Here is a 25,958-nt window from a genome sequence, read left to right as displayed (position 1 = left end):
GAACTGTATACTGAATCAGTTATATGTGTGTTTACTTGCAGTTCCACCAATTGCATACAAACGAACTACTGAGCCATACAATCATACAATCCAAACAAATTGCACACAAATGCGAACTGCACATAGCAAATCATAAGCAATTGTATAGAACAAACTTTAAACCAAGCAGAGCAAGTGAAATTTGTTTAACCTCAGATATACCTCTCAGAAAGATCTTAAAGTGAGTACAGATACTGGAGAGAGAAATATATCCACCATTTTATGTTGAATGATAAGATTCAACAGTTGAACCACCATCTTATGCATACCGCCATTTTATGATACTTTATTCAACACGTGTTTTGTAGATGGACTATCTGCTTCGGAGGCGGCAGTGTTATATATGAAGAAAAGTTGAAGTTAATAAAGAAGTTATTTCAAGTATTTGGTGTGCTCTTTAAACCTACTGTTACCATAGAATGGCGCTAGAGGAGTTACAGAGTAATAGACAGTCTGGTTAGACTAAAAGGTCAGAGATCTCAAAATTCTTCTAATGCCACAGCGCAAAAGGGACTTCATAGTGCTGCGCCTGCCACACAGATAATTGCATTTTTGTCCTGAGTGAAGGAAAGTCAAGCTACATCTCTAGGGAACGTAATCTGGTGTATCACAATTTGCCATCAGTGACAGCAGGACCCTAGAAGGAAGAAAGATGGATTTTTTTTTACCATCTCTGCCCTCTACATTTCTATACATTCTATGTATTGCTCAAAAAGGACTTTGCGGGTGGCGTGGCCTGCTGCCGTGTGGGATGGCCGCCTAGAAGAAGAGCTCCACTAACACAGCAGCGACAAAATAGCAATCAGCTCTGGAATCGGGCCAATTCCTGACTTTGGCATCGTACTAAAACCTGCCATCCCCATGTCACAACCATCCATGATGACTAGGTGCAAAAAGGTCTGTTAAAACTCAAGGGAAACTCAGCTTCTTTTTTGAGAAGGAGCGTACACAAGATGGCGGAGGAGGCACTCACTTCTCACCAACGAGACAGGAAGCGCAACCACCCGACACTGCTGCACATGGAGAGGGTACAGAACCTCACCCCCAATCCAAAACACTTCCCGCCAATGCACTGGCAACTCCCCAGCCTACTCACTCCATGACAGTCCTGGGAAGAGTCTCAGGCACACAGAACACACGTTCAGGCCGCATACTGCGCCCACCAGCAACTTCCACAATACGCAGCTCCCCCTAATAGTTCCCCCTAATAGCCCCTAATAGTTCTACCTCACCTCCCACTTGTAACCAGGGCTATCCTAACTTCACACTACAAGATTTCCCTACCTCAGATATGCCAGCCTCAGGGTCCCTCTTAAAGGACATGCTGCTAGCTCTTAACAGATCTTTGCAAGATAACCGCCTCGCTTATTAACCCTCTGCAGACCTCCATATCAGATTTAGAGGGTAGAATGTCTCATGCTAAAACAAAACTGGGCGAATTTGCATCCTCACATAACCAACTTATTGATGCCCACAATGACCTCACAGATGAAATTGAGATAATAAAACATAAGCTGGTTGACCTTGAAGACAGATCACGCCGAAACTAAGTTAAAATGAGAGAGATCCCCAAGGAAGTTCAGTCGCAAGAATTGCAATCCTTCCTACAGGGACTGATGCAAGCTCCCCTCAATTTCCGAACGTTACCTCCTCATCAATAGAATACATAGAGTGGCACGTCCCAAGCATCTTACTCATACCACGCCTAGAGATGTCCTAGCCAGGATCCATTTTTTTCAGCTAAAAGAGTCACTTCTCCAGGCCAGCAGAAACAGAAGCACTTTACCTTTCCCTTATGAGATCAAGCTATTTGCCTACCTATCTGCAGCCACTCTGCAGCAAAGAAGAACCCTAGCCCCCATAACTGCAGCTCTGCGTGACCATGCCATGCCTTATAGATGGCATTCCCCACAAAGATTTAAATCCAACATGGAAGTGCCCTAAAATACATATCTACAATAGAAGAAGGCAAGTTTTGCTGCAAGAATGGAACATTCCGGTCTCCAAAACCTTCCAAAATCAAAAGTCGACACCACCCCACCTACGCCAAGAATGGCAAGTGGTCTCCTCCAAGTGCAAGTCCAGAAGCCGTAATCCCGACTAGCTGTTCAAGTTTGAGCTCTAAGCTGAACTGTTCTACCCGGTTACAAACCGTGAGTTATCTGTTTTCCCCCCAGACACAAGTGTCAGTACACACTATGCTGACAGCAAATTTATGTTGGATATACACTCACCTAAAGAATTATTAGGAACACCTGTTCTATTTCTCATTAATGCGATTATCTAGTCAACCAATCACATGGCAGTTGCTTCAATGCATGTAGGGTTGTGGTCCTGGTCAAGACAATCTCCTGAACTCCAAACTGAATGTCAGAATGGGAAAGAAAGGTGGGATACAACAGCAGAAGACCCCACCGGGTACCACTCATCTCCACTACAAATGGGAAAAAGAGGCTACAATTTGCACGAGCTCACCAAAATTGGACTGTTGAAGACTGGAAAAATGTTGCCTGGTCTGATGATTCTCGATTTATGTTGAGACATTCAAATGGTAGAGTCGGAATTTGGCGAAAACAGAATGAGAAAATATATCCATCATGCCTTGTTACCACTGTGCAGGCTGGTGGTAGTGGTGTAATGGTGTGGGGGATGTTTTCTGGGCACACTTTAGGTCCCTTGGTGCCAATTGGCCATCGTTTAAATGTCACGGGCTACCTGAGCATTGTTTCTGACCATGTCCGTCCCTTCATGACCACCGTGTACCCATCCTCTGATGGCTACTTCCAGCAGGATAATGCACCATGTCACAAAGCTCAAATTATTTAAAATTGGTTTCTTGAACATGACAATGAGTTCAATGTACTAAAATGGCCCCCACAGTCACCAGATCTCAACCCAATAGAGCATCTTTGGGATGTGGTGGAACGGGAGCTTCGTGCCCTGGATATGCATCCCTCAATCTCCATCAACTGCAAGATGCTATCCTATCAATATGGGCCAACATTTCTAAAGAATGCTATCAGCACCTTGTTGAATCAATGCCACGTAGAATTAAGGCAGTTCTGAAGGCAAAAGGGGGTCCAACACCGTATTAGTATGGTGTTCCTAATAATTCTTTAGGTGAGTGTATGTTTTTCTTTTGTTGAATGTTTTTATGGTTATGCACCTACTTATGTACAAGACATGTGCCCCCTTGGACACAGTTCTTCTTGGCGACTGAACCCTTTCCTCTTAGAGCAAATTCCACATAGGGAGGAAATTGGTGCTGCTCTTCAAGAATACTTTCAAATCAATGAAGGCTCAGTCTCTAGCCTCTTCTCCTTATGGAATGCCCATAAAACCTATATCAGGGGAATCATCATGAAAATAGGGGGGTACAGCAAAAAAGGAAAGAGAAAGGAATTTTACGGAATTAATGTCAAAAGTAAAACCCCTGGAAACTCAATAAAAGAAACCTCTCCCCCACACGCACTTCACAATTAAAATCTCTAAAACTTCAACTAAGAGAACTCTTACTGTGCAAATATGAATGAAACCTCATAAAGACTAAAGCCATATAATATTCACAGGACAATAAAGCAGGCAAGCTACTTGCACACAAGATCAAACAAAAAGCAGTAAAATCAAGGATCCCCTTTCTCAAAAACCAGTCTACTAAAGCCCACATATATGACCCAGACAAAATTGCCAACAAATTCAAAACCTATTATGCATCACTATACAATCTATAGGAAAACAACCTCTCCACTCAACTACAGCAGCCATCAATAGATGCATATTTAGAATCTCTCTAAACTAAACATATTCCAAATGGAATCTCTAAATGCACCAATAACCCCGAAAGAGGTCCTAACGACTATCAGTTCCCTACATCTACACAAAGCTCCAGGTCCAGAGGGTTTATCAAATATATATTATAAATATTATGGAGACATTTTGACACCATATTTGACTCATACCCTACAACATGCCATAGAGGAGGGAAAATTCCCAAAAGAAATGCTAGAAGCCACAAATTGTTACTATACCTAAACCAGGCAAAACCCCTGATGTTCGTCAAAACTTACGGCTAATTTCCTTGCAAAATTCAGATGTTAAAATATACGCCAAAATTCTCGCCAACTGTGTGGCCAAAAATAATTCCAGACCTTGTATCTCTTGACCAAACAGGCTTTATAAAAGGTTGTCAGATTTATGAAAACACTAGAAGGGTCATTAATATATTAGATGATCTGGAAAGACAAAACCCTCCCGCAGTGTTGGTAACATTAGACGCGGAAAAGGCGTTCGACCAGTTAAATTGGTCGTTTTTCTTTTCTGTCCTGAGACATATGGGGTTTGAAGGAGCGTGTCTCAATGTGATCTCAGCACTCTATTTGACCCCCTCCGCACAAGTATTAGCTAACTCTACCCTATCAGACCATCTCCCTATAACAAATGGAACTAGACAGGGGTTCCCCCATCCACCATTATATTTGTGTTATCCATCGAACCATTGGCACAAGCTATTAGAACTCCTACGGACATATCCGGAGTGCCCATAGGTAAACGCACAAGTCACATTTCTCTGTATGCAGATGATATAATCTTATCCTTCACTCACCCTAATAGATCCTTGGGAATAGCTATTAATCTCATAAAAACCTTTGGAGAACTCTCTATAAGCGCAACGAAATAAAATCTCAAATTCTGCCCCTCAATATCCCTCCAACAGAGGAACATTACCTCAAAAACTATTTTGCTCTAGACTGGCAGACCCAACAAATAGATTACCTGGGCCTAAAACTCACCAGTTCCATGAAAACCTTATATAAGTGCAACTTAGGATAGTTAGGATAGCTGCCTTCAAAATGATGGTTTTACCTAAGCTCTTGTACATCTTTAAGATTCTACTTATCTTAGTCCCCAAATCATTCTTTACCAAAGCAACTCGAATGATTAATGCCTACACATGGGCGGGAAAAAAAAACAAGGATATCCGCTTCCTTGCTATACAAACAAAAAGCTCATGGAGGCATAGGCCTACCTAATGTGTTTGATTACTTCTTGGCAACTCAAATACAACAGCTGCAATGGTGGCAGGGAGATCTTAGTAAACATTGGGTGCATATAGAAGCGTCTTCGATCCCCCAGACATCCCTGAGGTCCCTACTGCTAGTGTCTCTCCTCCCTTCCTTCTCCTACAACCAATTTTCTTGCCTAGTGAGCACAGCAATAAAACACTAGAAATAATTCCTTACCCTAACCTAAGGTTACCCCACATCTGTCCTAGAACTCCTGCCTCTAGACTCTTCTCGTCTTCTTGTTCCCAGCTTGAACTTGGCACATGGGCAAATCTGTCAACAATAACCGATCTATACTGGAACTTTGGTTGATCCCTAGAGCGAAGAAAATGCCCCTCAGGCCTACATATGTCAAGCTGGGAAACAAAGAGACCTTCATTAAGACCACACCTTTTTATCTCTTGGAAGTTGGAATTGAACAAATCCTTCTCCAATGCTCAGTGGTCAACGACTTTACGCCTATCTGACTCCTTAAATGCTCTTCACATTATGAATCCATAATGAAAACCACGCTTCGGTGGTACTACACCCCAGACAGACTATGTAATATGTTCCCTGGAACATAAAATCAATACTAGAGGGTGGTAGGGGCACATTAATGCATATCCTATGGTCTTGTCTGATGATTGAAGAAATATAGAGGGAAGTCTATAAGATGGCCTCGGATTTAGCTGGTTATCCTTTGGCCCCTTCCCTTTCTTAGCCCTACTATACCTTCATCTAGATGCCAGCACCTGCAGAACCAGAGGAATCCTGGCACACCTAATTTTAGCTACGAAACTAGCAATTACCTCCAACTAGAAAAGTGATGCCATTCCTTCACTGGATGATATAGTACACAGGCTCCAAGTCGCATAAAGCTCCTTAAGCATATGTGACCTATGGTCCAAATCTAAGAATTGTTCTCAGATCTAAACCTTGTATGTAAAATACGTACAAACTGACACATAACCGAATAAATCAGACAAAATACTGTACATTTGTACACTAACTGAAAACTTTCAATAAAAAAAAGGACTTTGCATATTTACAGTAATGAAGTGCTACCATCTGCATTTCTCCTGGTGATCATGAGAGATCATGCGATTGCTAGGTGCTCCTCACGGAGTTGACTAGTCCATCTAGACCCACATAAGTTCTGATTGTGAAAAAGGACACCAAATAAAAATGTTTTCTTGCATAACTGGGGCTACGATACCCCCTTGAAACAGTCCGACCCCTGGGACCCCCTAGTGATCCTGACAATGAAGGGTCCCCAAATCCCCTCTCTTTGAAAGGAGTGGTAGTCTACATGCTGGTCTACAGCTCCATTGACTTCTATGGAACTGATGGATCACTATAAGCCCCATAGAAGCGAATAGAGGTGTGTACTGACAAGCACACTACTACTCCACAGAAAGAGGAGACTTGGGAACCCCTTAGGCTCAGGATCATGTCGGGTCTGATATTTGTGATCAATAATTTTTGTCTTTTTGCACAAGCTGATTATTAGGAATGTACATTCATAGAACCATTAATTTGGCCAATCATCGGCCCATTTAAACAGCTGGCTAATTAGCTCTATTATGCATTTACAAAAATGATCACTGGTCTGCAAAACATCTCCAGTGTAAACCGGGAATGTATTCTGGCCACATAATGTGAAGTGTATGGGGGATAAATGATCGTACAAATCCATGTAAACAGGGTATGTGCTGCAGACATAATGCAAAAGGTATAGGGATGAATGATCGTAATAACCTATGTAAACCGAGTATGTGCTGCAGACAGAATGCAAAGTGTATGGGGGATGAATGATCGTAGTAATGGTCATTTGTCCCCCATACTCTTTACATCAGCCGCTGTCAAAGCTTTTTCAACGAGGACCATTAAGTTGTGCAATATTCAAAAATATAAATCGCAAATGTGACATCTCTGCAGTCATTTTTGAAGACCTAAAATCCCACCAATAATTATCTAATTTTACCCATCCTATAGGCACCTCTAACCCAACGCATCTCACTACAGGAGTAAAATCACGAAGAGAAAATCTTTTGAACCTTAATTATGTCTGGAAGGTGACCGAGGTCCAATTTAACGCTTTCAACTTCTAAAGTGGAATATCTAAAATGACTGATAAAGGAAATAATTATGGGCGCACAGCTGCTACATGAGACGGGGGAGCGTGACAGATATATTATTCAGACCGCAGATGTGGCATCTACACTCAACAAAGGACCATGTCCTGCACACAGTGCGGCCGGACCAAATAAATACAATGACATAGGTGTATACTGGATGGAAGTGTATAAGCCAAGCGCAGTGACCGAGGAGCTCAGGAATGAAAACTGGGAAAAAAGGCTTCTAAATTTCTATGCATTCAGTGGGGGGGAATTCAAGTAGAACTATATTATAACAAGCAAACACTAAATAATGAAAAGTACTACTACTAATAATGATAACAATTAATACAATTAAAAAAAATGCAGTACTTTACAGCTAGGGATGAGCGAACCCGACATTTTTGTTTTCGGCATTCGGGCGGAGGAAGAATTCCGTTATGCATTCCGTTAGCACGGAATATATGACGGAAGGCAAAACGGAAGCCTTCAAGAGGTATTACACGGTGGCTCCGTGGTTAGCACTGGTGCCTTGTAGCATTGGGGTCCTAGGACAACATCTGCATGTTCTCCTTGTGTCTGTGTGGGTTTCTTCTAAGTTCTCCGGTTTCCTCCCACACTCCAAAGACATACTGATAGGGACCTTAGATTATGAGCCCCATTGGGGACAGCTTGATGCTAATGTCAGTAAAGCGCTGCGGAATATGTCAGCGCTATATAAGTGCATAAAATAAATAAATAGCATTTTGCATTCCGTCATAATAGAAGTCTATGGGCAGCGTAACGGATCCGTCCGATTTCCGTTATGGAGGACAGGACTTTGTTTTCCGTCCTGCATAACGGAAACCAGACGGATCCCTTATGCTACCCATAGACTTCTATTATGACGGCTCAAAATGGAATGCTTCTTAGAATTCCGTTATATTCCATGCTAACGGAATCCATAATGGAATTCCTCCACCCGAACGCCGAAGCCAAACCTGAAAATGAATTCCCCTATGGATTCCGTTGGCACGGAATATAACAGAATTTTATGTCGGAAGGCAAAACGGAAGCCTTTAAGCCTTCGGGTTCGCTCATCGCTACTTATAACCAGTAGATGGCTAGTGCTGAAATATTTGCGCTAATTTAAAGAGAATCGGTCGGCTCGACGCCCCCCTCCCCAAACTAGAGTAAGCAGTGACGCCAAGTCCGGTTATGTAATTCCGGACTTGCATTCCGACCCTCTGCTCCCACAAACTAGCAGTAAAATGCTTTGAGAGGACTCCTGAGCTCACGTACAGAATGGAGAGGACTCCAAGAGGAGTCCCCTCAGTGCATTTTACTGCTGGTTTGTGGGAGCAGAGGGTTGGAATGCGAGTGATTATGGAGTCAAAAACTGGCCACAGCAGTCACCGGCCCCAGTTACTTCCGGTCCGGCAGGGACTGGAAGCGGCTCGGAACGGGGCAGAGGTGCAGGAACTGTGCACAGACGAGTGGATTTAAAAAAAAAATTGGGCACAGGTTCCGACCACTAGGATTGTTGGCGTCTAGGCTGGACAACCCCTTTAAGTATAGAAGGGAGTGCAAACAAAGTGTAACGCAAACTTCATGGTCCAACCTGAAGTTGACAACTGGGTGGTTTGTACTGACATGAGATTTATAATTATTAACTGGGACAGGATTCAAATGACAATAAGAGATAAAGCTACAGGACACAGATTTAGCAGTCGGGCTCTGGTGCCTACCATTGCCCACACCAGATGGCGCTGTAGGTGGAGGCCCTGTTACAGATTGAGGTCCAGGGGTTTCAACTCATGCCTCTGAAGTAAAGTAGAACTCCAAGCAAAAACTGGAAATGTAGGTTTTGACCAGTTTCTGAAATGGTGCGAAATCTTCACGTAGCAATTTACATTATTAGACGCCTACACACTGACAAAAATTCTGCAGCACATCAACTCAAATATGCTGCGGATTTCCCCCTTTGCAGTGCATTGGGTGAAATCCACAGCAAAAAACGGACAAAAAATGATCTGCGTTTTGTTATTTTTTTCAAACAGAGAAATCCTACAAAACAGAAGGGGTTTTCTTGTTCTTCTTTTTATTTCCAACGTATGGCATACAAGTGTATATGTCCGAGCCTTACGCTGGCATGCTGTATGTGCCGACTGCGTATGTCAAACCTAGCGTGAATAGTCCCCTAACTGGAATCCCTCCCAGAATCAGCAAAACAAATTTTGCCAGTCTAAGTGGCCATATATATGGTAGTGCCACGTGTATGGATCCTTGGGAGTCTCCATGGGTCTGACACCATATATACGCAGCAGCCATGGTAAGTGAGGATACGTCTATAACATTTTCCTTTTTTCTAATGTGGATTCTTCATGAAATCTTTGACAAGACACATGTATTTTTTTGTACGGGCCGAGGTGGATTCGGCATAGCAAATTTATGTCTAGGGTCCCTGATCTACGGCTAAGCTCTGCCCCCGCTTATCTGCTAAGTCCCACTCTCTGCTTAGTGGTGCAGCCTAGTAACTTGTGCTACTGCTGTACAGGAAAGGAGCCCCCTCCCATGCTGGGCACCTGTGCAGCTGAACCAGTTGCTCAGGCAGCATGTCCGTCTCTGGTTTAGGCCTCATGCACACGACAGTATTTTTTTACCGTCCACAAAACGGGGTTCCGTTGTTCTGTGATCCGTGTCCGTTTTTTCTTCCTTGATTTTTGGAGGATCACCAGACCAGAAAAGTGAAAAAAAAAAAATCTAAGTCAAGTTTGCCTTGAAAATGATAGAAAAAAAACGGACACGGATGACAATCTTGTGTGCCTCCGTGTTTTTTCACGGACCCATTGACTTGAATGGGCCCGCGAACCGTTGTCCGTGAAAAAAAATAGGACAGGTCCTATTTTTTTGACGGACAGGAAACACGGATCACAGACGCGGATGACAAACAGTGCATTTTCCGAGTTTTCAACGGACCCATTGAAAGTCAATGGGTCCGCAGAAAATCACAGAAAACGGAACAACGGACACGGATGCACACAACGGTCGTGTGCATGAGGCCTTAGTTTTTGTTTTTTTTCTCCAACCAATTGATTATAGCCAGCAGGGGCCCCAAGCATTTGCCAGGTTTGCATGGTACTAAAGTCCACCCCTTGGTAGGGGCCATTATGGATGCCATATTTCGATCCACATGAGTGTAAGACACTACAAGCGATGCCAGCTCCCATCACATACATACACTGAGGATGCACACACTTGCAGTAACTACACCGTACAGATTACTTGACACCGCACAAAGCCTGGCCCTAATTAGAGCCGGCTCAAGTCCAGAGATGTGCCGCTGATTATTTTGAATAATTAAATGGTGTCAAAAGCAGCTGTGAGATACAGCGCCGGGGACCTGGGCCTCATAAATAATGGAGGGGACGGCGATGCATGTGATCAGCCTGATCACATCCCGCTCCCTGGACAATGAGGGCTCGTCCTGAATACGATCATCACTGTTACTGCTGCTCAGTCAGCCAAATTAGCTGCATCGGCCAAATACATCCAGGGCTCAATTAGCAGGAAGAACAGTCTGCGGAGGGTGGGGGTTACAGAGCCTCGCTGGATAGTGGGGGTCAGCAGATAGGAGATCTGTGACCCATACAGTGCAGGGGCCCCTTCACATGGTAGAGGTGATAGGTTTCAGCTTTTCAGCTTAAATGTTTAAGTAAAACGTTATGTGGCTTTTATATGATATAATATGTATCAAATAGTTTTTTTTTTACACAATAAAAGCACACAGAGCTATGGGGACTGTGTATTGCGGATGTGCTAGCGGCCATCTAGCAACCCATGTCCTCAGCTCTATACCCAAAATCCCAGGTGACAGGTTCCCTTTAAAGTGGTCGTGAGAATGTCTGGATCTGGATCCATATCCTGTATCCCAGTCCTTTCTGTCTGTATCCTGTATCCCAGTTAGCATCTGTCTGAATCCTCTATTCCAGGGGTAGGCAACCTCCGGCACTCCAGGTGTTGTGAAACTACAACTCCCAGCATGCATACTTGCTCTGCTCTTCTCAGAACTCTCATAGAAATGAATGGAGCATGCTGGGAGTTGCAGTTTCAGAACAGCTGGAGTGACTAAGGTTGCCGACCCCCTGCTCTATTCTGTTCCGCATCCATCTGGATCCTGTTCTGTGGTCCATAGCTGTCTGGAGCCATATCCCAATCTGCCTGTATCCCGGTCCGTATGTGCCTGTATCCCATATCCCAAGTCCATGTCCCTCTTTGTCCCGTACCCTGACCCGTCTGGATCCATATCCTGGTCTGCATCTGCCTGTACCCTGGATCCCATTCCACATCCGCCCGTATCCCGCTCCGCATCTATCTGTAGCCTGCATCCTGGTCCACATCGGCCTGTATCCCGAATCCCAGTCCACATATGCCTGTATCCCGATCCAGTATGTGCCTGTATCCCATATCCTAAGTCCATGTCAGTCTTTATCCTGTACCCTGACCCGTCTGGATCCATATCCCAATCCGTATCCTGGTCTGCATCTGCCTGTACCCTGGATCCCATTCCACATCCGCCCGTATCCCGCTCTGCATCTATCTGTATCCCGGATCCCAGTCCACATCTACCTGTATCCCGATCCGTATGTGCCTGTATCCCATATCCCAGTCCACATCCCTCTTTATCCCGTACCCCAACCCGTCTCTGTCTAGATCCATATCCCATCCAACATATTTCTGGATCCACCTCTATCGATCCATCCATCCCTACAGTCCTTTCTTCTGTTTGGAGAGTTACATTTATTTACAACACAATAGAACACAATCCATTCCTTCCAATGACTTCTTTAGAAAGGTAAATATAAATAAACAAACACATAAAACCTTCTCCCTTCTTCCTTTGCTGCTCCTTTCATTAACATCCATTTTCGGCGGCTCATTCCTGCTGTGACCGGCCAGGCGTTTGGCAATGGTCAGAGAATATGTATGAAAGGAGCATTTATCAGGCAGCACCATTCTTCAATTGTTAGGCTGAAGAACCTCTTGTGACGCCAGGCCCCAGATCGGCCATGTGTGGGTCACATCTGCATTCAGCTCCAGCCGTTTACAGCATGACAGCGCATCTCACTTAACCGCAGCCGAAATGACTGAAGACAAAGAGAATTTACTGAGGCTCGTGAGCGCCATAAGGTAAATGGCGCCGTAAAAAAGGCCACATATATTAATCACCGAAACGTCAGATCTGCATAATTTTTTTTTACATATTTGTATATATTTTTTTTGTAATAAACTTTATTTGCATTTAACACACAAAATTACCTCAAATTCCTCGGAGAATCCATGCTGGTTGTTGGAGTAGAGCTCACTGATGTGTTTAACAAACTGCTTGACTGAAATAGCTTCCATGTCATCTGCGGGGAAGGAACAAGAAGACCGGATTAATAACCCATCAAGATTTACCTTTATATTCGTCAACTTAAAGAAATCCTACAGGATTAGCAAACAAAAAACAAAAAAACAAAAAAAAAAAACAGCGCCACACGTGCTCATAGGCTGCATCTGGTACTGCAGTTCAGCTCCATTGAATTGAATGGTGCTTAGTAGTAATAACACACACAACCTGTACACAAGGGTGGCGCTATTTTCAGAAGAAAGCAGCTATGTTTAATAATACCACACAACTCCTTTAAAAAGTTCTATAATTATCAGCAGTAGAAACCATCCGGTGCGTTTCCCCCCACGGCTCCAGTGCTCCAGGACAGAGCACCATTCTTCAGCTGATCACACATAATCTGCATTACCTGCGGCTGACATTAGGGGTCACTATGTACGCTTATTCTAATCAGGTCATTGGAAAAGCAGACAACTGTATACAGATAGCGCCCCCCAGTGGTGGTAACCAGCAGCTGAGATTTTTCAAGAAGGTTTGCAGGAGGATATGGATAAATATGGTGCCCTGTACTGACATGCTATAAAATATGATCCCAAAAAAGTGGCGCTCCTCAAAATGGACCTAGGATTAGATTTTTCACCAAGTAATATATATTTTTTTGTTTAAAGGAAACCTGTCACCAGGATTTTGCGCATAGAGCTGGGGACATGGGCTGCTAGATGGCCGCTAGCACATCTGCAATATCCAGTCCCCATAGCTCTGTGTGCTTTTATTGTGTTAAAAAACTGTTTTGATTGATATGCAAATGACCTGATATGAGTCCTGTAGCCAGAGATGAGTCCAGCGGAAAGGAGCCCAGCACCGCCCCGCGTCCTCCGAATCTCCTCCTCGCTGGCTGACGTCACAGAGCTGGAGCGCCGAAATCTCGCGATGCGCGAGCTAGCGCATGCGTAGTTCGTTCCCTGTGCTGATGCCAGTATAGGGAATGAACATGATGCCGACACTGCGCATGCGCTAGCTCGCACATCGCGAGATTTCGGCGCTCCAGCTCTGACGTCAGCCAGCAAGGAGGAGATTCGGAGGACGCGGGGCGGTGCTGGGCTCCTTTCCGCTGGACTCATCTCCGGCTACAGGACTCATATCAGGTCATTTGCATATCAATCAAAACTGTTTTTTAACACAATAAAAGCACACAGAGCTATGGGGACTGGGGACTGCAGATGTGCTAGCGGCCATCTAGCAACCCATGTCTCCAGCTCTATGCGCAAAATCATGGTGACAGGTTTCCTTTAAATACTCATTAGGGTTCTTTATATAGGTAAATTGTTTCCATCCATCATCACAGCTATGCAGTAAGTGCTGCCATTCTGAATATACGAGTGCTGCATAGGATCTACAGCTTCTTCTCTAGTGCACTACCCGTACGTTACAGACAGGAATGGAACATCACCTTGTTAGTATCTATAATGGCCAATCAAATGAATTCACTAATGACAAACAGACGGGGGACAACCCCTTCCGAATATATGAGTGCTGGGCAGCACCTGCAGCTTCTTCTCTAGTGCACTTCCAGTATGTTACAGACAGAAATGAAACATAATTTTGGATAGGATTTCGACATCTTGTTAATATTAACGGCCATTGATATCCATTCACTAATGACTAAAAGAGGGTGGACACTCCCTTTAAAGGAGCCACATGAAATTTGCAATAATGCAGCTTTTTATTTTTAAAAAAATTGACATTTACATGAACCTCCACATTCATCAATTTTCTTCTAGAACTGTGGCCCCCAAAATATTGAAGCATGTTGGATTACGTACCAAGGGTCAAAAGCAATCGTTTTGGTACCATAGACATGATGATCATGGGTAGATCAGTTTGAACACCACTCTATGTAAGGACTTCTTCAGTCCGTGAGCTGAGTGACCGTAGTAAAATTTTGTACAGTAAAGCTGGCCGTACTTATGTTGGCCGAAAGCTTTTCTGGCGGACCGCTACCCCCCCAATCCTCCCATGCACACGCATGCTCGGCTCAGCTGCCAGACACCTCTGGCCAACAAAAGAATCAGGCCTGTTGAAATCCAATATGCCCAACCCTTTTCTGCCATCAGAAGGCCCCCCAGATGGTCGGCCGGCCGGTCCTGGCGAAATCAGCAGATTTAACCTACATAAATTTAGGGCTCATTCAGACGACCGTATGAATGGGTTCACATCTGTTCCACAACTTTGCAGAACGGGTGCGGACCCATTCATTTCAATGGGGCTGCAAAAGATGCGGAAAGCACACTGTAGTTCCGTTCCGCGACCCCGCAAAAAAGATAGAGCATGTCCTATTCTTGCCCACAATTGCGGACAAGAATAGGCATTTCTATCATAGTGCCGGCCATGTGCGGTCCGCAAACTGCAGAAAGCACAAGGGCCGGTATCCGTGTTTTTGCAGATCTGAAAATTGCAGACCGCAAAACCCTAGGGTCATCTGAAGGCGCCCTTAATGTGTATGGCCAGCTTAAGTATCTGCTTTAGGATAAGTTATAATTAGAGATGAGAGAATTGATTCTAATAAATCAAATTCATTCAAAAATCTGCCTCCTGGAGCATCTAGGGACTGACCCCCCCGTGATGGACAGGGCCAGACATCTCACCTTGCCCTGTGAATCACACCCCTGAACTGTTACTCCAAGCAGAGAGGATCTGGCGCTTCTTCCTGAGCAGTGCAGATGCCGACTGTGCATGCGCCACTGAGGTCTGGGTACATCCGGAAGTGGCGCTGCGCATGCACAGCAAGCATCTGCACTGCTCAGGTAGCAGCAGGTCCTATGCACTTGAGGTGCCACTTGGCGCAGTGCCAGGCAAGATGTCTGGTCCTGTCATTCCAGAGGGAGGGGGAGTCTCTTGATTGGCCGGTCCTGCCCCTCGCTGCTCAAGAAGGCCGACTTTTAAAACAAATTTGCTTCATTAGAATTGATGTTAGGAAGGCGCACATCCAACATCTCGTAATCTCACCAGCTAATGAATTGGACGACCTCAGGTGGCAGTTAAGTAAAAAACCTTTAACTGGGTTTTAGGCAATTATTACAATTTTCTGAGATAATGCCGTACTTTGAATTCCAATAAACGACGCCTAAGTTGTTAGACGGACATTTCGGCGACTGCTTATACTCAGCGCTCAGACTTTTTTTAAGCACTTTTATTATGAGAAACAAAACTAATATTCCTGCTGCACTATCCAACCTCTTTACAAGTCAATAATGCAGCTGCTGTTCTTTCCCAGTGGAAGCAACGTATTTCAGGTGTATTCATTTAATGTTCACTTAATTACCTTTTTTTTTTTTCTTGAACGAGGTGGAGAATGGTAATATTACGTGTGCATTACAATTTTGGTTTCAACAGATTTAAAGAGGACCTCTCCCCTCTCCTGATGTCTACTTCCATCTCCCATGTAATAACAATTCTGGAGCATCTATTCTTATGGCTTTATGTTGTACCGTTCCTCTATTAGTCCTGCTACTAGCTGTTTGCAATGAAGGTCCAGATGGATGTTACCAGTTTGGGGGGGAGGGGGGGTCTAATACTGGCAGCGCTGATGCCACCCCTAACTGATAACACCCATCTGGACCTTTATGGCAAACGGTTCACAATTCATTCATAAATTCTAGCAGGAATACTAAAGGAATGACGAGACAGAGACATAAGAATATAAGCTACAGAATTATTATTACATGGGAAATGCAAGTACGGTCGTTACTAAAACAGACGTCATCAGAGGGGACAGGAAATGCTCATTCGCACGGACATATAATTGCCCCATTTAACCTCCGAGTTACACAGGGCCATAACATAACCATAGAAGTGTATGGGTGTAATGTAATATATTGTCATATGAAGGCATCTTAAAGGGGTTCTTGACTTTTGTGGTCCTTTTCTACAGACCTCACAGCATGGCTGGTGGTGATCCTACTTGCCTAATCCCGCGTCTCCCTGGGTCAACATCCGGTTTGATGTAGAGCTTGTGACCGCTGTGGCCATTGATTGACGGCAGTTGTCATGTAGCTCACGTCAAACTGGGTGTTGACACGTAAAGACCCTGGACCTGCAGACCTGGGATCTAGAACCAAAACCCAGCAGCAGGGATCATTATGATCATCACCACAGGTCTGTAAAAACATCAAAAACGTGAAAGACCCATTTAAGAGGCAGACAGAGTTCAGGGATACCAATCCTTATGGAACTCCATGTCACTATCCAGGTTCTGCCCTGTGTATGAAACATAAGGCCTCATGCACACGACCGTTCCATTTTTTGCGGTCCGCAAACCGCGGATACGCACATAACGGAAGCCTCCCGTGTGCCTTCCGCAATTTGCGGAACGGAACGGGTGGCCCATTGTAGACATGCCTATTCTTGTCTGCAAAACGGACAAGAATAGGACATGCTATAATTTTTTTGCGGGGCCTTGGAACGGAGCAACGGATGCGGACAGCACACTGAGTGCTGTCCGCATCTTTTGCGGCCCCATTGAAGTGAATGGGTCCACACCCGAGCCGCAAAAACTGCGGCTCGGATGCGGACCCGAAAAACGGTCGTGTGCATGAGGCCTAAGGGTGGATTTGACATATAGGTTTTTTAGGCTACTTTCACACTAGCGTTTTTACTGGATCCGGCAGGGTTCAGCAAAAACGCATCTGTTACTGATAATACAAGCGTCTGCATCCGTTATGAACAGGTCTGGTTGTATTATCTTTAACATAGCCAAGACGGATTTCTATTGTGGCAGAGAAAACGGATCCGTCTCCATTGTCTTGCATTGGGGGTCATGACGGATCAGTCTTGCTCCGCATCCCAGGATGGAAGGCTAACTACAACATGTTGCGGTTTGCTCTCCGGTATGTGAACGGAACGGAATGCATTTTGGAGCATTGCATTCTGTTCAGTTCAGTTTTGTCCCCATTGACAATGAATGGGAACAAAACGGAAGCGTTTTTTTTTTTTTCCGGTATTGAGCCCCTATGATGGATCAATACCGGAAAACTAAACCGCTAGTGTCAAAGTAGCCTTAGGTTTTTGCTGAAGTTTTTCTGCACTTTTGAGTTTTTAGCAGTGTTTTTCACACCTGAGGTTTTTTGGGATAGAAACACCAGCTCCAGATAGCTGAAGGTCTATTAGAAATATAGATGGATGAATTGCAAAACTAAAATAAATTAATAGAAAATCGAAAAATTAAAAATTTAAGCGAGCACTTTTATTTTCAGCCGGAAAATGACCAAGGGTAGAGCTTATAAAATTGGCCAGGGTTTCACCTCGTCTCCTATTGAAGACCAGGTACAGCAGGGAGGCTACAGCTGCAGCCAGTTATCTTACAGCCAGAAACTGAACGGGGAGGAGGGAGGACATGGCTGATCTTCAGCTGGAAAATGATCAAGAGTAGAGCTTATCAAATCGACCAGGGTTTTATCTTGTCTCCTATTGAAGACCAGGTACAGCAAGGAGGCTCCTGCTGCAGCCAGTTATCTTACAGCCAGAAATTGAATGGGAAGGAAGAGAAGGTAGGACATGGCTGATCTTCAGCCGGAAAATGACCAAGGGTAGAGCTTATAAAATTGGCCACGGTTTCATCTCGTCTCCTATTGAAGACAGGATACAGCAGGGAGGCTACAGCTGCAGCCAGTTATCTTACAGCCAGAAACTGAATGGGGAAGAGGAGGAGATGACTGATCTTCTATGACACATATACAAGATTTCTTTATATATTGTTTAGTCTTGATTGGAATATGACCTTTACACTAATTAAGAGTCGATAGGGAGAGGGAAATTACAGTGTACCTTCAGGTAAACGTTAAGGAAGCATCAGGCAGAACAGTATCCTCCTGGAGGTATACTAAGGAACTACTGGATTTATTACTTTGTATAATGTCTACATTTAGTATTTCCTTAAATTCTAATGTGAACCCAGATAGCAATGAAGAGAGAAAATCCATGACATTCAAGCAGTGGAGCTATAGGGCGTGTAAAGGTTGTAGTTGAACATTTGCCCTGGTGCATGAGATGACCCAATGGCTCCCCTGCCACACAAGATGGCACCAGTATTCTAAATGACACATGGTGGGTGGTGGCAACATGACAGATGTTACAATGAGGTGCAGTTATGCCTCTGTCCTATACATCTGGGGTGATGTTTCTCCTCCATGGACCTATCTCAAACTTCTAATAAAGTTTGTCTCATGAGCTTAAAGACTTTTTGACGTAGAAAACTGTGCAATCTGGCAGCAGAACAGCAAGCCGAAAAAAGGTTTTGAGAATATCTTGTACAGCCTGGAAATAGAAGCACGAGGTGAAGGTCGCGTAAAAAGTCCTTTTACTCCGTGATGGGAAACATATTGGAACCAGAGAAAATTGGATAGGGTTTTATTTTCTGCTTTTGTAATGGCTTCTAGAGTCCGGCATTCAATCAGCGTTACAATCTGTTCCATTTAACTACGGGAGGAAATACTGGAGTGGGTACAACAGTGAGGAGCGACGATGGAACATCACATCTGTTAGAACAAATCCTATCCTTTCCAGTGTCAGTAAGAAACACCATGTACAGAAGCTACGCAGTATAACAAGTTGGCCGCGATACGTTAATCCATTGTGAAGTTACATCACTTGAGATTTAATCCAGGTTCTGTACAAGGCCTGAAATCACTTGTGCTGTCACAAAACAACAGAAAGAGCAAAACATATTAATCGTTATCAAGATACAGTATATTAATCATAAGAACTAGTCATACGGGGTGACAGAGCTTCACGGATCTGGGCCGGCACTAGAGATTGCATGTGGCACTTGAGGAACAGTTACAATTCGTCTTAGATGTCTCATATGTAGTACATAATGTGCCAAGTATAAGGCCTATGCTACACGGTGACCTGCTGGACCGAGCAGTACAAGACACCTGCCAAAAGTCCTGATTTTTGTGGGACTGTCTAAAGATCCCGAATGCAAAACTGGTGTTGTTTAAAGGCTACGGACGCCTTTACATTTTTTCAGTTATTAGTCACTATTACCCAAAAAATTTTCAGCTGTTTCTGGAGATACAGGGGTTAAAAAAAAGGGTCTGTTTTCAAGCTTTTAGGCCCCTTTCACATGGGCGAGTTTCCCGCGCGGGTTCAATGCGTGAGGTGAACGCATTGCACCCGCACTGAATCCGGACCCATTCATTTCTATGGGGCTGTGCAGATAAGCAGTGATTTTCACGCATCACTTGTGCGTTGCGTGAAAATCGCAGCATGCTCTATTTTGTGCGTTTTTCACGCAACGCAGGCCCGCAAGCAAGTGCAGACGCGGTGCGATTTTCACGCACAGTTGCTAGGAGACGATCGGGATGTGGACCCGATCATTATTATTTTCCCTTATAACATGGTTATAAGGGAAAAGAATATCATTCTTGATACAGAATGCATAGTACAATAGGGCTGGAGGGGTTAAAAAAAAATTAAAAAAATTCACTCACCTTAATCCACTTGATCGCGCAGCCCGGCTTCTCTTCTGTCTTCTTCTTTGCTGTGCACAGGAAAAGGACCTTTGATGACGTCACTGTGATCATCACATGGTCCGTCACATGATCCATCACCATGGTAAAAGATCATGCGATGGACCACGTGATGAGCGCAGTGACGTCATCAAACGTCCTATTCCTCAAAGAAGACAGAAGAGATGGTGGATTAAGGTGAGTTAAAGTTATTTTATTTTTTAACCCCTCCAGCACTATTTTACTATTTTACTATGCATTCTGTATTCAGAATGCTATTATTTTCCCTTATAACCATGTTATAAGGGGAAATAATACAATCTACACAACCTTGAACCCAAACTTGAACTTCTGTGAACAAGTTCGGTTCTGGGTACCACATTCAGTTTTTTACCACACGCATGCAAAACACGATAAAAACCCACGCGATAAAAACTGAACAACGGAACGCAATCACAGTCTAAACTGACTGCAATTGGGTACCTACTCACGCAATTGGGTACCTACAACGCATCCGGACACGCTCGTGTGAAAGAAGCCTTAGTCTGTTTTCTTTGAATCCCGTCATCTGAGGGCTCAGGTGTAGCTCTGATCTTCTGACCTCATTATTGCTCAATTCTTATCAGACCGACTGACCAATTACTGTTTATGAGGTCAGGAGATCAGAGAGAAGAGATTCAGACTGTGACAGCCTGCAAACAGCCTGATTTTGAACCCTTGTATCTTAGTCACGGCTGAACAATTTTAATAAAGGCCAACTGACAAAAAAAAATAATATGATTTGTAGCTCAAAATAAAAAAGTAAAACGTAAATCGTAAAAAATGCCCCTGAAGGTGTACATAGCCTTTAAGTAGTACAAAAAGAAAACCTCTCTGATTGAGGGGGTGTTCCCAGGTGCTAAGGGGTTGGACTTAAAGGGGTTTACTGGGAATTAACTACTGATAACATGCCCACAAGATAGGTCATCAATATAGGATTAGTGGCGATATGACATTTTATTGCGATACGGAGCGCATATTCTAAACAAAGTTTTCAAACGAATCACACGTTCACTTCACCTCCGGGCTCTGTTCTGGAGATAGGTGTGAGACCAGCACCTGACATTAGTGGCATATCCTAGCGATGCGCCACCAACGTCTAAGATGACACAACCCCGTTAAGGTTGCAGCAGCATTCTCAAAGTTGTTGAGGACTCAAATTTTCTGACATCATCTCAATATTGAAATATCCTTTGAGACCAAAATGGGACGGATTGGGGGCCGGGGCACATACTGCCCAACCATCCGTATAAAATGCAATATATCCTTAGCAATTAGTTTGTCCTATGACTGATCAGCTGATAGGAGAAGGGTTAAAATAGCTTGGCAATAATCACAGTACGCAGTGGTGGGGCTTTCAGATAGAGCAGTGGGGGAGAGCTCCTGCTGCAGCCAGGTGCCTTACAGCCAGACCAAAGTTTGCAATAAGAGGAGGAGGTCTCCTGTGAATCCTATAGAAGAATTCCTTCTATTTTTGATTACGATAAAAGAAAGAACACTATGAAAAGAAGGTAAGAACTAATGGGAAATTCATTTTGTGCGCATTTCTCCATTACTATTCCTTATAGGAGTTGCCCGACAAAAATATTCTACAGTTTTTAAACCAGCACCTGGATCTGAACACTTTTGTAATTGCATGTAATTAAAAATGTAACATAGACACTGAGTTATTCAATGAAATCTATCTGTATAGCGCCACCTGCTGTTTTCCCTTTTCCTGCTCACTGAGACGGAAGCAAATGCTCTTTTGCATCCTTCAACTGCCAATAGATGCAGCATAAAGGACACGCTCTGTAAGCTGACAGCTTGAAATAAATCTAGCAGAGCAATTGGAGCAATGAATGGGGAGATCTCTGGATCCATGTGAGGTACAGGGCTGGTTCTAAAGTTGTTAGAAAGAGAGTGTCATGTACTAGATTACCGTATTTTTTCACCCTACAAGATGCACCCCCCCCCCCCCAAAGTGGGGGAAAAATGTCACTGCATCTTATAGGGCGAATACTAATGAGCGCTTCCATAATTAGTGCAGGAGGACCGGAAAGCGGTGAATGCAGCGCTCCTTGAGCTCTGTACTCACCGTTTCCTCTGCTGTCGGCTGTGCTGTGGCTGCTGAGGGCGTATCGGGTCACAGCACAGCCGACAGCAGGAAGAAAAAGAGATAGCGCTGGAGGTGGCGTCCGGAGCAGGAGAGGTAAGTGGATTTTTTATTTTATGCGATATGAGGCAAGGGGGCTGATGATATGAGGCAAGGGGGCTGATGATATGAGGCAAGGGGGCTGATGATATGAGGCAAGGGGGCTGATGATATGAGGCAAGGGGGCTGATGATATGAGGCAAGGGGGCTGATGATGAGGCATGGGGGCTGATGATATGAGGCATGGGGGCTGATGATATGAGGCAAGGGGGCTGATAATATGAGGCAAGGGGGCTGATGATATGAGGCAAGGGGGCTGATGATATGAGGCAAGGGGGCTGATGATATGAGGCAAGGGGGCTGATGATATGAGGCAAGGGGGCTGATGATATGAGGCAAGGGGGCTGATGATATGAGGCAAGGGGGCTGATGATATGAGGCAAGGGGGCTGATGATATGAGGCAAGGGGGCTGATGATATGAGGCATGGGGGCTGATGATATGAGGCATGGGGGCTGATGATATGAGGCAAGGGGGCTGATGATATGAGGCAAGGGGGCTGATGATATGAGGCAAGGGGGCTGATGATATGAGGCATGGGGGCTGATGATATGAGGCATGGGGGCTGATGATATGAGGCATGGGGGCTGATGATATGAGGCATGGGGGCTGATGATATGAGGCATGGGGGCTGATGATATGAGGCATGGGGGCTGATGATATGAGGCATGGGGGCTGATGATATGAGGCATGGGGGCTGATGATATGAGGCATGGGGCTGATGATATGAGGCATGGGGGCTGATGATATGAGGCATGGGGGCTGATGATATGAGGCATGGGGGCTGATGATATGAGGCATGGGGGCTGATGATATGAGGCAAGGGGGCTGATGATATGAGGCAAGGGGGCTGATGATATGAGGCAAGGGGGCTGATGATATGAGGCAAGGGGGCTGATGATATGAGGCAAGGGGGCTGATGATATGAGGCAAGGGGGCTGATGATATGAGGCAAGGGGGCTGATGATATGAGGCAAGGGGGCTGATGATATGAGGCAAGGGGGCTGATGATATGAGGCAAGGGGGCTGATGATATGAGGCAAGGGGGCTGATGATATGAGGCAAGGGGGCTGATGATATGAGGCAAGGGGGCTGATGATATGAGGCAAGGGGGCTGATGATATGAGGCAAGGGGGCTGATGATATGAGGCAAGGGGGCTGATGATATGAGGCAAGGGGGCTGATGATATGAGGCAAGGGGGCTGATGATATGAGGCAAGGGGGCTGATGATATGAGGCAAGGGGGCTGATGATATGAGGCATGGGAGCTGATGATATGAGGCATGGGAGCTGATGATATGAGGCATGGGAGCTGATGATATGAGGCATGGGAGCTGATGATATGAAGCATGGGGCTGATGATATGAGGCATGGGGGCTGATGATATGAGGCATGGGGGCTGATGATATGAGGCAAGGGGGCTGATGATATGAGGCATGGGAGCTGATATGAGGCATGGGAGCTGATGATATGAGGCATGGGAGCTGATGATATGAAGCATGGGAGCTGATGATATGAGGCATGGGGCTGATGATATGAGGCATGGGGCTGATGATATGAGGCATGGGGGCTGATCTGAGGTCTGAATGGGGTCTTATTTATATTGGGGCTCTCATCTGAGGTCTGATTGGGGATCACTCACATTGGGGTCTAAGATGAGGTCTGATTGTGGATCTGATCTGGGGTCTTATTACCATTGGGGGTCTGATCTGAGATCTGATTGAGGGTCTGATTAACATTGGGGGTCTGACTGGGGCTGTGAGCTGAGGTCTGATTAACATTTGGGTTCTGATTGGTGGTCTGACCTGAGGTCTAATGACATATTTTTTTCTTATTGTCCTCCTAGGTGTGTCTTATAGGGCAAGAATACGGTATGTACGATTTTCATTTTTTTCGACATTATACATGTAACCCCTTTAAATAATCCACTCCTCCCCTTTGGCCATCTGACAGAGCGGTGAGGGGGAGGCCCCGCTGCAGCCAGGTGCCTTACAGCCAGCCAAAGGTTTGTGATCAAGAAGGGGTTGGCTCCTAGGAAACATATAGAAGAATTTCTTATATTTGTGATTACAATAAAACAAAGAATAGTGCGAAAGGCATAGAGGAATTAATGGGACATTTGTGTGCATTTTCTACATTAATGTTCCTTAACCCCTTCCTCCCCCCGGATTATCATTTTACAGCGTCGCCTGCTGATAACAGGACGTTGCACGCGAGACTCGAACAATTAATAAATTCCTTTTAAATAAGTCATGGGATGGAAATCCGTTCTTGCGGCTTTGCAGCAGCCATATTTATACATCATTAAATATTCATTCCCACTAATGAAGTGGCAGCATAGACTTTATTAAGCCGAATAATACAAAAGGTAGACATCCTGAGTCTTAACGTCAAGTCTCAAACAAAACGCCCACTTGAAAAGACGGCACCTTCTACTGTGGGCGGTTACTTAAGAACATCAAAAGTCCCAGCCGCAGCTCAGATCCCAAATGAAATGACTGTCTCTTTTTTTTTTTTTTTCTTTATTCCCTTTTTTTACTTTTGATTTCCCATACAAGCAGGAGCTCCGAAGGTATGATTATCCAGACAAATGCAGAAAGAAAGATGTGAATCAATACAAGCTGCCGACATTGATTAGTCGATGAGAGCGGCGGTGAGCATTTTATTTACGTCTGGGAGTCAAAACATTGTCATGGATTCAAGCGGCAGGCATCTAATTAGCAGATTTCCTTATATTTAATGATATGAATGCAGGGAGGACAACATATTATAGCAACGGGCACCTCCCCCCAAGGCCCTCCTACAACACGCATCCCAGGTATAGGAAATGCCGAGTGGTATGTTGCGGCCTAAAATGTCTCTTTATGTGTGTCACGGTGCTCCTACCTGGATCCCAGGCTTTGGCTCTGAAGCAATAAATAGGAGGAATAATTAAGAGATTTGAAAAAATAACTTGAGTCCAGACCTTGAGATGAAGTTCAATGGCAGTTTTAGGTTACTTTTACACTAGCGTTAATGTTTTCCGGTATTGAGTTCCGTCATAGGGTCTCAATACTGGAAAAAAAAACGCTTCTGTTTAGTCCCTATTCATTGTCAATTCGGAAAAAACATAACTGAACAGAACGGAGCGCTCCAAAATGCATTCCGTTACGTTCTGAGAAAACCGCTGCATGCTGCGGTTTGCTTTCCGTCCTGGGATGCGGATCAAGGCGGATTAGTCATGAACCACAATGCAAGTCAATGGGGCCGGATCTGTTTTCTCTGATCTGTTCCCAATTGACTTTCAATGGAGTTCATGACTGATCCGTCTTGGGTATGTTAAAGATAATACAACCGGATCCGTTCATAACGGATGCCGATGGTTGTATTATCAGTAATGGAAGCGTTTTTGATGAACCCTGCCGGATCCAGTAAAAACGCTAGTGTGAAAGTAGCTTTACTTGAATAAACGTTTCTCCAAACAGTTTCAGGCTTTGTCTTGGTTCCAGCAGGCTTTAGCATTAAACTGGCAGGCAAACTCAACTCTGCTCTATCCTTCTCTCAACTCTGCTGTACTGAAAAGCTGACTTGGTAACTTGGCTTCTTCTTTATGCTGCACTTCACTTTTTAGTCGGACTTCTCTTCAGTCAAGGAATAGGTTAGAAAC

The 25,958-nt window shown here is 44.5% G+C and overlaps 1 protein-coding gene across 2 annotated transcripts in view; it reads right to left on the bottom strand.

The window, feature by feature from the left end:
• Positions 1-25,958, bottom strand: part of PTPRG (protein tyrosine phosphatase receptor type G) — a 470,827-nt gene that overhangs the window by 40,753 nt on the left and 404,116 nt on the right. For both annotated transcript variants that reach the window (XM_044300597.1, XM_044300598.1), the window contains one exon: positions 12,500-12,591. In XM_044300597.1, coding sequence (XP_044156532.1) covers positions 12,500-12,591 — 92 coding nt within the window. The remainder of the gene's footprint in view (positions 1-12,499; positions 12,592-25,958) is intronic.

Source organism: Bufo gargarizans, chromosome 7, assembly GCF_014858855.1.
Source record: "Bufo gargarizans isolate SCDJY-AF-19 chromosome 7, ASM1485885v1, whole genome shotgun sequence".
NCBI classification, from domain to species: Eukaryota; Metazoa; Chordata; class Amphibia; order Anura; family Bufonidae; genus Bufo; species Bufo gargarizans.
This window is presented reverse-complemented; position numbering and strand designations above follow the sequence as displayed.